We start from the raw sequence: 11,392 nt of genomic DNA on the forward strand, positions 1-11,392 counted from the left end.
CCATGTTGGTCAGCCTGGTCTTGAACTCCTGACCTCAAATGATCTGCCCGCCTCAGCCTCCCAAAGTGCTGGGATTACAGGCATGAACCACTGCGCTTGGCCACATCATACACTCTTGTCTCCGGCTTTCTTTGCTCAAAGTTGTTTGTGAGACTGGTTCCTGCTGTGAGTGGCAGCAGCTTGTTCATCCTCAGCACTTGACGGTATGCCTTGGGTTTTGTTTGGAGTAATTCCGTGATGGCAGAGGTGGAAAGCTGCCCTTCTCAGCTGACGGTCACCTGCCCTTCTGCAACCTGCAGCCCCAAGCAATCAACCCCATGGCTGCCCTTTGTGGTTCTTAACTACAAATGTGACTCTGATTCACATCCTTCCATGGCTCTCACCCCTCCAGGTACAGTCCAAACCCCTCCCCTTGACTCCTACTAACTGCAAGCTCCCTCTCAGGTCGGCGGCCCCTTTCCTGCTCAGCGAGCTCACTCTTGCCATGCCTCCATCCCAGGCTGCTCTTCTCCCACCGCCACCTGCTAATTCTACTCATGCCCCAGAACCGAGCCCAGCATCTCCTCCTCAGGGCCCATGGCCATAGCACTGATGGGATTTGCGCACCTCCCCTCACTGGAGGGCCCTGCAGGGGTGGGGGCCATATCTCCAGGGCCCAGCCTGAGCCCCACACCCAGAAGGTACCCAGGGAATTGTCTGGGGGAATCCTAGGGGGAGCAGGGAGCCACAGGTATGCTGCCCCACATCTGCAGAGTCTGCTTGGAGAGGAAGTGGTGAGAGGTAAGAGTGCCTCACACCCAGACTTCCGCCCTCCCTGAGCACTAGATAGCCACCTCCTCTCTGGGCAGGGCTGGTTTGTCCTTAGCTGCCAGGTGCCTGGCCCTGTGCTGTATAGGTAGCCCTCCTGCTCCCGTGTGAGCAGCCCTGCTTGATTGAGGACGAGGCTGAGGCTGAAAGGACAAGGCCTTTAGCCACAGTCACAGGGCAATCAAGCAACTGACAAGGTCCAATTGCCATGCTTGGAGTCAGGCCCCAGACCCCTCCTCCTTCCCACTCTGCCTGCTATGAGCATCCCTACCCCGTGCAGAGGGGCCCACCCCACCCACACCATCGATGCCTCCAGCTGCTTCTCAATTGCAGCCTCTGAGCCCGTGGAGGCACCCAGCTGTCCGGTATGCGAGTGAGGGCTGCTCCTGACACAGACTGACACCTCGGGCCTGAAAAGGGAATGGGGTGGGGGGCGGGTCCAGCAGCTGGCAGCAGCCACAATGAGGTCCCGCACCAGCACTCACACTGGTTCAGAGCCAGGGGACAAAAGCCAGGAGAGAAAAGCTCCAGCACCAGGGCAGTGCCAACCCACAGCAGGAAGCCCCAAGACCAAGATGTAATGATGTAAGAAGGACTACTCTTGCCCGTGAAGGGCCTACAGTCTGGGGAATGAGCTAGAGATGTGGACAGAGACTGCAGCGCCCTGAAATGAGGGCCTACAGAGAACATACGAGGCCAAAAGAGGCCAAGGAAGGCATCCTGGAGGAGGTGGCTCTTAGACTGAGAAGAAATTCAACAAGCAGAGAAGTGGGGGAAGGGAACTTGAGGAAGAGGCAACTGCAGGAACAAAGGCACAGAAACCAGAAGGGCAAGGAGCAGTGGCAGCCGAAGGGAGACCAGCCTAAGGCCTGAGGCCAGGAGTGGCAGGGGCTTCCCATTTACCTAGGGGCTGCTGTCTCTCTCACCCGCACCCCTGCCCACCTGCAGCCTGATAGCCAGTGCCCTCTGCCTCTGTGGCAAGCTGCCTTCTGCCTGCCAGAGTGGGTCCCAGAGCCCAAGCAAAAGCACCCCAGCCCAGCCTGGGCCCACCCAGCAGGAATGCTCCAACTCGTACTGGTTCACAGCCAAGCATCCCCCTGTGGGGCAAGTTCAAGCCAATAAGGGACAAGAGAACACAGACCCCACTGGGGACCCTGAACTCAGACACCTGGTGTGCTCCTCACCCGCTCCCACCTCTGCCCCAAGTGGAAAGTGCCCTCTCCCAGCAGCACTTCATCAGTCCATGCAGGGGCACTGGCCCTGCCACACCTCAGCCTGGGCACAGGAGGACAGACTGTGGCACATGCGGTGTGTGCACCGTATGTCAGGAGCGGCGCTGGATGTTTGACAGACATTATCTCGCCGCATACTCCAAGAGCACCAGGAGCCAGGCACTGGCAGCCCTGCTTCTTAGGGACGGTCACTGAGGCTTGGAGGCCAAGTCCCTTGCCCAAGGTCACAGAAGCAGGATGAGAACGTCTCCCGCAGGCCTGGAGGCAGGGAGGCAGCAAGGCAGAACAAGCAGGCAGAAAGGCCTCTGTTAGACCGCTTTCTCCCAGCCACTGAAACCAGCTGGCTAGAGGGAGAGAGGGCCAGGCAGTGGGGTGCAGGCAGCTTTAGGCCTGCATGTGAGAGTTCTTCCAAGCCCTGGGTGCCAAAAGAGGCTCAGAGCAAAGATCCAGGGTTTGCAACCACAGCCCTATGCAGACACAGAAGCCAGCCACAGGTTGGGCGACTTCAGGCCTTACTGAGCCACAGAGAGCAGTCTGATCTCATAGCGGATGGCTAACAGGTCCCAGGTCATATCTGGAGGCCTGGGGCAGGTATGGTGTCCCCACAATCCAAAGCACTTGCCGAGGAGGTGGATAATAAAGAGCAACACCCTCTCCCCACCCTACATTAGTTCCGGGTCTCTTTCTAATCAAATCTGGTGTCTCTACCCTGCTTAAACTTTCCTGGGGCTCCCTGGTAACATCTAAACTGGTTGTGCTGCAAATATTACTGCCTGTCCCCAGCAGCAAGCGAGTGATGGCAGGGTCACTGCATACCAGTCACCAGATGCCACACGTGGAGTACCTCGGCTCCTGACACCTTAGCAGACATGCCAGCAGCCATCCCAGGGCACAAGCAGGGCGTCTCAAACGCAAGTCAGGACTCCCAGATACAGTACTGAACATGCAGGGTTCAAAGGCACTCAGGGCCCCCCAGCCATGCCTGGACAAGCAGGGCCCTCAGGCACATGATGTAGTTGCTGCTAAGAGCCCCTGGCCAGAGCAACTCCCAGAACGGAGCAAGAAGCGAAGAACAGGCCTCAGGGAATAGCCTGGCTTCACGGAGCCAGATCATCTCGGGTCAGGGCTGCTGCCAGTCTGGCGGGTAGGCAGCAGGGGCTGCCAAAGTGGCACCTGCCAACAGTGTGGCCAGCTGGCAGCAAAGGCTAGATTCAAGGAGCAGACATCAAGGCCAGGCACAGGCAGGGCAGCTTCAGGCTTCCCCACAGCCACCAGCAGCATAGTCTGACCTCACGGGAACCAGCAGATGGCCTGGTGCCACAACCTCGCTGCCTGGGCTGGCGTCTGAGGCCACCCAGCCCTGCCCACTTCTGCCAGCAGGCCTTCTCTCCACAGGCCACTCTGCCTCCTTGTGCCCCAGCCTGTACATGGAAGGCCTTCTGCCAGCACCCACGGGCCCAAGCTGGCCTAAGGCAGCACACTTCAGGAGTCCAAGGCAAGCCAAGGGGTCAGGCGAACTCGAGTGGACAGCCCACACCAAAAGGCAGCTGCAAAGCCCTTGAGCTGCCATGCACCACTGTCGCCAGTTCTTCCAACTTAAAACAAATAGGAAGTCTAGATTTCCATGCAATCACAAACCACTGGTGCACTGCAGGGGTCGACAAACCCTGGCTACGTTTGGCCACTGTGCCCCCATCCATCTCCTGGCACTTACTAAGTACTGGGCATGATGCCAGCCCTGCAGTTGAGGAAGCCCACCTGCCCACTCTGCCTGCCAGCCCTCTCTCCAATCTGCCTACTCCTCTGACTGATACCACCAGGCCAGCAATACTGGCCAGCCAGCTCCCATTGTCCCTCTCTGGGTGCAGGTCAGGCCCCTCTACCTTTTCTACCTGGCAACCATGCCACACGGCTCTGCTGCCCCTGGGCAGGACTCCTGAGGCCAGGAACACACCAGCACGGCCACCCATTACCTTAACTTACTCCATCCCCTCCTCCACCCTCCCTGTACCCCAGCTCCTTGCCTGACCCCAGGAACAAGTAAATGCTGGACAGGAGCCTCTATGCCAAAGGCTTGTCCCAACCTCCTCCCTATCTAATTCCTCTCAGCCTTCAAGGCTCCCAGGAAGAGTCACTTCTTCCATGAAGCTCTCCCTATCTCAGTGATGTGCCCCAAGAGGACAAAGACCATGCCCAGCCTGAGGTAAGTGCTCGATCCACATCTGTCAAATAAATGGACAGACATCTGGACAGAAATGCCTCCCCAGCTGGCCTACTGGTGTCCAATGGGACGCAGAAGGGCGCACCCTAGATTTGCCTAGCTCTGAAGCTTCCACAATGCCCACCAGGCTCACTGCCCCCACCTAGCTGGGAGCTCCACGGAAACGGGGTTATCTAATCATAATCACCTCCAGAAGCCCAGGACAAAGCAGGTGTTCGGGGAAAGTGGAACAGGCGCACGTGCCACCAGCCTCCTGTCCCTCCCCAGTGTGCTCTGCCTCCAGAGTGCTTGCTCTGTGAATGAAAGCGGGTGCTCTGCCAATCTAAGAATCCCACCAAGCCTCCATGGCCCTGCTCCACTCAGCCCCGAGGGACAGAATTCTATGTCCACCTCCACCCTGCCCTCCTAGAGCTTCGCACTGTGCCTACAAGCAGGCCTCCCCCAGCGGTAGATTCAAGCAGCATTCCACAGCCTTTTCCCAGAAGGGCGGGCGAGGGACTGGGGTGGGGGGAGAGTGTGGAGGCTCTGGCCACATGTGTGTGGAGTGTGAGCAAAGACCTGGCCAGGCAGGCCTCCTCAGGGACTGGGCCTGGCGTGGGGCCTCCAGCTGCAGCACCAACCTGGCCAAGGCCTTCTTCACACTCAAAGAACCCCACTTGTGCCTCCAGGCCACCAACCCAGCCGTGCCATGAAAAGCAGGCAACACCTTTGTGGTGAGCAGCCACAGCCCACCAAAGGCTGCCCAAATCAAAAGCCCACTGAGGATTCAAGCCTACCAAAGAAGAAAGGCCAGAGGAAGGGCCTCCAAGTCACAGCTGTCTGCTTCTTGGATAGTCTGGCACCCAAGTATAGAGCACAAGGGGACCCCAGAAAGACCCCTTCCCACTTCTGGCCCAGCCTGCCTCCTTCATACAAAGAGAGTTACAAAGACACAAGGGACAGAGGTCAGGGCCAGACCCAAATCCACTCAGCTATGCCATCAGCTCCTCCTGTGAAGTGGCCCTAGCAAGTCACTTATCTGCCCCAGACCTCAGTTTCCCCATTTATTGGCTGAGAAAATGCTCTCTGCCCTCATCTCCTCCAGAAAAGACTTGCTATGAGGTTAAGTCAGCACCTCCTGTACTCCCCTTCCCTGGCGACACCAGCCACGTGCAAGGGGCAGGCCACAGGACTGGTGGCAACTGCGAGCACAGACCTCTTGGGTGTTTGGGATTCTTCCTGCCCAAGGGTTGCCTTGGACAGGGTGGTAGCTCCCCAACTCACCAGACTTGGCTGGGACCTCTGCCTCCCTCCTGGGACCCCTGGGAAAGCCTCCCAGATGCCATGTGGATACGTAAGCCTGGAAGGCCTCCAGGCAAGGACCTTGGCAGATGCTCACCATGCCCCAGTGCCAGTCCAGGCCTGGCCCCAAATCTACAGCAGTGACTTCAGCCCCACTCCAACCTTATGATCCTGGAGACCCTTTTCCTCAGGGCTCACGAAACCTAGCATGGTGCCTCCTAACTACCCAGCTCTGGACTTTCCTGCACTACCCAATCCATGGAAAGAAATCTTTCTCAGAGGTCTGGGGCTGCCATATTGGTCTGCAGCTGCTCCCATCAAGGCAAGACAGGGCCTTAGAGCTGAACCTGCGCAAATTCAAATCCCATCTCCTAGCTAAGCAGCACAGACTCAGTCACTTCAGCTGTCCTGACCCCAGCTTCCTCAACTGTAAGTGGGGTAATGCCATTGGCCCATGGGGTAGGTGGCTGCAGGGCCTCAAATGATCATGTATTTGAAGGGCTAGACAAGCCCCGAGCATACAGAATGTGTACAATCAAGGGCTGTTTATAGAAGGACAAAACATTAATTTCCCAATTGTCATTTACCACCTGGGTAAATTTACCACCATTTACTACCCTGGCATGTGGCTTCACCTCTCTGGCTTCGGTGCCTCTCCATGTGGCTGAGAAGATTCATGGAAATACCATTTGCAAAAGACTTGGCACCGTGGCTGGCACAGAGTGCACACACTCAGAGCACAGCAGCAGGATGATCGCTGCTCTCAAGGAGGCCTCAGGATGAGGCTGAGCAACAGCCCGATGCACCACCTGCTCTACCTGCTCAAATTGGGTCAGGAGAGCTGTGTACCCAGCTGGTGCCAAGGCACCCAGCACACAGGGAACCATTCCAGCCAGGAGGGCTGGTGCTGCAGGGGTGGGGCCTTGGGCTTGCTTCACTGACACTGCCCATGCTGCCACCACCAGGTCTCTGGGCCATCTCCGAGGTTCCTGGAGGCAGGGGAAATATGCTACTGGGTCTGGGGCCAGGATCTAACCAGGTCCAGTTCCCCCAGACCCTACCCCAACTTGGAAACAATGGGGCCTTTGTTATCTAGAGGGGCAGACTGTGAAGCAGGGTTCCCAGGCTGCAGAGGCAGGGTGGGTGGGGTAGGCGTGAGGGAGTAGGAACCCAGGAACCCCCATCTACTGGGTAAAAACACCGCAAAAGCCAAAGCAGCTCGAAAGTGGCCTCAGGTTCCAATGTCACTGTCTCCTGTCTCCAACCACACTTGCCCAGCAGCAAACAGGTGCCTGGCGGCCACTAACTGCCCAACAGCAAATAGGTGGCTATACCTGCCCAGCTTTGCAGGGGCCCAATGTCAGTTCCTCCCTCCTCAGCCCCACTCAGGTTGCAGGCACACAGTGCTGGGAAAGGCTTTGGGCTCAGCTGAATTCAGGAAATTTGAAGGCCCTTGCCAGGAGGAACGAAGGAAAAACAGAGTTCCAGACCCTGTGGACTAAGACCTGGAACTTTCCAGACTTTCCCTGACGGGGAAGCAGGTTTAGGGCAATGGAAAGGCCAACAGATAGGGTGACAGTGGCTCCAGGGCCTGGAGACCATGCAAAGCCTCAGCCTGGAGCTCAAGATTTATATTCCTCAATGGGATCCAAGACCCTGTCCCCACTCCCAGCTCACATATAGGTCCCCTGCCAACTGGATCTGGTGCCCTCAAGACCTGGAAAGGGCTGGGGCCAGGCCTGGGCCCCTCTACCCACAGAAACCATAACTGCTGCAACAGTTGGCCTGGGCCAGACATAACACACAGATTATCTCTACTCTAGAGGTGCGCATGACGTCCCCCATTTTACAGAAGAGAAAAGTTCAGAGGCACAAAAGGGTAGTGGTTAAAAGCACAATCCAAGTTTGAATTCAGGCTCCACTGAATCAACTCAGGCAAATCATTCCCTCGGAGCCTGTTTCCACCTCTGTAAAATGGGGATAATAATCCTATTCGGCCCCCTCTTCTACTCCTGCTCCATGACACAGTCCAGGGGTAAAGTGACAGGTGCTAGTAAAACAGGGAGTACAGCACCAGTCATTGCTGGTTCTTGCAATCAGAGAGGTTAGGTAACTTGCCCGATGTCTCTCAGCCAGTGAGTAAATAGCCAATCCCAGGGCCTAGCTCTGAGCACAGCCTTCTCTCTGAAACCTCAGGCCGCTGTGTGGGTGGCCTCAGGATCACAGGCTACCCAGGCAACCAAGGAGGGCAGCCACCTCCACCACAAGGGGCAGCCCTTGTCCAAATTCCTCAGATAAGCAGCTCCCAGCAGAACAGGGAGCCAATGCTCAGAAAAGGCACCCCACCCGGTCCACAACGGAGATTCCTAAACCTGACTTAGGCTGCGCAGTTCCCCTCCCTTCCCTTCCTCCCAGCAAAGCATCTGACCTCTGGATTCATCCAATAGGTCCCCAAACTGGCCAAGTTCAGTTAACAACGGACGCCTTCGAGGTCCCTGGCAAGCCACTGACTTCCTCTTTCTGGGCCTCAGTTTCTCCACCTATAACACACACAATGGGCTCAGAACAGTGAGGCAGCTCTGGCTAACAGGGCCCACAAGGAGGCCCAAGGAGCAAAGAGCAGACCAGGTAGGGAAGCAGCATTTCCCAGGCACTGGGCCAGGCCCTGCCTGTATTGTATTTTATTTTATTTTAATTTTGAAAAAATAGAGACACAGGCTGGGCACAGTGGCTCACACTTGTCAACCCAGCACTTTGGAAGGCTGAGGTGGGTGGATCATTTGAGGTCAGAAGTTCAAGGCCAGCTTGGCCAACATGCTGAAACACCATCTCTATTAAAAACACAAACAAATTAGCCAGTTGTGGTGGCATGCACCTGTAATCTCAGCTCCTTGGGAGGCTGAGGCAGGAGGATCGCTTGAACCCAGGAAGTGGAGGTTGCAGTGAGCTAAGATCGTGCCACTGTACTCCAGCCTGGACAACAACGTGAGACTCCATCTCAAAAAATAAAATAAAATAAAACAAAAATAAAAACACAAAAATTAGCTGGGTATGGTGGTGGCTGTCTGTCGTCCCAGCTACTCCAAAGGCTGAGACATGAGAAGTGCTTGAACCTGGGAGGTGGAGGTTGCAGTGAGCCAAGATGGCGTCACTGCAGTACAACCTGGACAACAGAGTAAAACTGTGTCCTCCCAAAAAAGAAAAAAAAAAAAGAGACGGGAATCTCCCTATGTTGTCCAGGCTGGTCTTGAACTCCTGGCCTCAAGTGAGTCTTCCACGTCGGCCTCCCAAAGTGCTGGGATTATAGGCATAAGCCATGGCGTCCGGCCTGCCCAAAGTTCTAGCTGCTGAAGCTTCTCCACCTGTATTAGGCCCACTTTCCAGAAGAGAAGGCCCAGAAAGTAATAGTCAAGAATCACACCCCCATCTGTAGGACTCCAAGGCTCTTCTGAGATGAGCCAGGACGATGTGACCCCAGGTGGGCCCAGTCAGCAAAGGACAGCCTGGGAACTCAGTTGCATTCAGCAATAAGCTGGGCAGCTGGAACTGCCAGGATGGGGACGAACAACACAAAACCAAACTCAACGGAGCCTCTTTCAGAGAAGGCAGCGGCCTCCTAGACAAGGTCATTTGCAATGCAAAGCAGCGCAGCTCCAGCCACAGGAGGACAGTCACTCGGAGGGGGCTGGGTAGGCCAAAATCCAGCCACCTCCCTCCAGCCAGACCAGGGAATGCCAGCCATCGGGCCTACCCAGGCGCCTGGGGGTGCCGAGGAACCCGTGGCTGGCCTGGACTCTAAATCATATGACAGGCCAGTTCGGGTGCAAGGTGGCCTGGAACACCCCTCCCGTGCACACCCACATAGGGTGCGAATCCCTGACAGGCTCTACCTGCAAATCTGCAGAATGGGCCTATGGCAAGCGGCACGAAGGGCCCCAAGAGGGAGCTGAAAGACTAGACCCCCAGGTATCTGGGGCTGGCGGCTGCCTGGCACCCTGCCAACTTCCTCAGGCCCAGTCCTGTCTTGTGCAACTTGCCCCAGGCACACATAATCTCCCGGACCCTCCCCACCCCGGCCACAAAGGGCCCTTCCACACTTGCTAGATCTCGCTCATCACCCCCGCCGCAACCCCCCTTGCAGGCGCGACCGCCCCAGCTCCTACCGTGACGACAAGCTGACAAAATCTCCTCCATCCAGCAGCCGGACCTTGCAGAAAAGGACCCCGTTCACGAAGGGGACCGCAGTCAGCTCCTCCAGGGTGAAAGTGGTTTGGAATTTGAATTTCTTCTTCTTCATCAAGAAAGCCATGAGCGAGTTCCCTGAGTCTGAAGCCCCAAGGGCCAAAAAAGGTGAGGAGGGATGGGATTTCTTTCCGTACACCACACCCCCTCCTCAAAACACCAGAGCCGGATCCCGCCCAGATGGTGGCGGAGGCGGCGGAGATCGGAGTCCCGGGCCCCAGTCCAGTTCGCGGGCCGGCGGACTTCACCCTCGGGGAGCCGGGGCTCGGAGGGGTTCGGAGCGGCCGGGGACCTCACCGGCATGTAAACAGCGGGGCATGGCCCAGGAGGCAGAGGCAGAGGCGGGGGTGCCGGGCTGCGGGCGAGCGTCCGCGCTGGCGGGCAGCATCCCGAGCCGCGATCCCCGGGGAGCTCACGCCGCGCGGCTGGGCGCGACGGGCGGACCGGTGAGACTGAGAGCGGCTGCCGGGCGGGCCGGTAAGGCAGAGGGCGGAGGGCGGAGGGCGGCCCCGCCCCCGCCCCGCTGGCTGCCGGGGGAGGCGCCCTCGCCGCTCACGCCCCCGCACCTGGGTGCTGGGAGGCCAGGGCAGGTGAGGCCCGGGAAGGCGGGGCACCCCCAGGGGGTGGCCGGGAGCTTGGGGCCTCTCTGGGAGGCGCGTCTGGGTCGCTGCGGGCCTGGAACGTCCGGACGCGGGCCTCCTCCGGGCAGGCACCGGGTCGGCCCCCGGCAGAGGGGGCGCCGCCTCCTCCTTGGTCCTAGGACCCGCGCTGCGGGCCCCGGCGAAGCTGAGGCGCCCTTCGGCCCGGCCGTTGGCGCCCGCCTCACCCAGTACCCCGCGAGCAGCAGCGCCGCCCCCTGCGCCCCCAACGCTGCAGCCTGAGCCCGGAGAATGCCTGGGCCCGGAGCGGCAGCCAGCCGAGCCGCCGCCGAGCGCGGCAGAGGCGGGGCGCCGGCAGCTCAGCCCGCCCGCGATTGGGCTGCGCGGCGAAGCGGGCGCGCGGCACGATTGGCGGGTGGTGGCGTGGGGCGGGACTCGCGGGAGGCAGAGCGGCTTGGGGCTCTCGGATTGGCGCGCCGCGCGGCCGGGCCCGCCTCCTTGGGCAGGGCGGAGCTGAGGGAAGGGAGAGGGGCCCTGGGAAGGCAGTGGGAGGTCGCGGGGTTGGCGGGGCCGGGAGAGCGCGAGCAGAAGAAAAGAAGAAACAATGACGAGGGGAAACAATTTGTGGCTGTAACGGCCTTCCAGGGTCCCGCCAGACTTGAGCTCGTAGAACCCTAAAGCAGGCCCGGAAGGTAGCGAGTCTCCTTTCTCAGAAAGCTGGCGCCCAGAGAGAGCCCCTGGCGGGTCCGCTAGCTCTCCCGGAATCTCTAGTGTCCCTCAGCACTGAGCAGAGAAGCGTCTGGAAGGCTTCGCCGAGGAGGTGGCTCTGGCGCAGTCCATCACGCAGCCTTGTGACCCAGCTTGTAACGTTCCAAGCTGTTATCTAAGCCTTCTGTTGTCCTTTAATTCCTTGCCCGGCGTGGCTGGTCTCACTGACTACGTTAGCTGTTCTGAGCGCAGAGCCCACCTCCAAAGCCTCGTACCTCCCAGGCCCCTCGTCATATTGTGGT

At 58.5% G+C, this 11,392-nt stretch overlaps 1 protein-coding gene across 1 annotated transcript in view; it reads right to left on the reverse strand.

Moving 5' to 3' along the window:
* EEIG1 (estrogen-induced osteoclastogenesis regulator 1) overlaps positions 1–10,739 on the reverse strand; it is a 41,824-nt gene extending 31,085 nt beyond the window's left edge. Inside the window, exon 1 of the mRNA XM_003940590.4 lies at positions 9,705–10,739. Coding sequence (XP_003940639.3) covers positions 9,705–9,850 — 146 coding nt within the window. The 5' untranslated portion in view covers positions 9,851–10,739. The remainder of the gene's footprint in view (positions 1–9,704) is intronic.
* Positions 10,740–11,392: the final 653 nt, after the last annotated feature.

Source organism: Saimiri boliviensis, chromosome 2, assembly GCF_048565385.1.
Source record: "Saimiri boliviensis isolate mSaiBol1 chromosome 2, mSaiBol1.pri, whole genome shotgun sequence".
In the NCBI taxonomy this organism is placed as follows: domain Eukaryota; kingdom Metazoa; phylum Chordata; class Mammalia; order Primates; family Cebidae; genus Saimiri; species Saimiri boliviensis.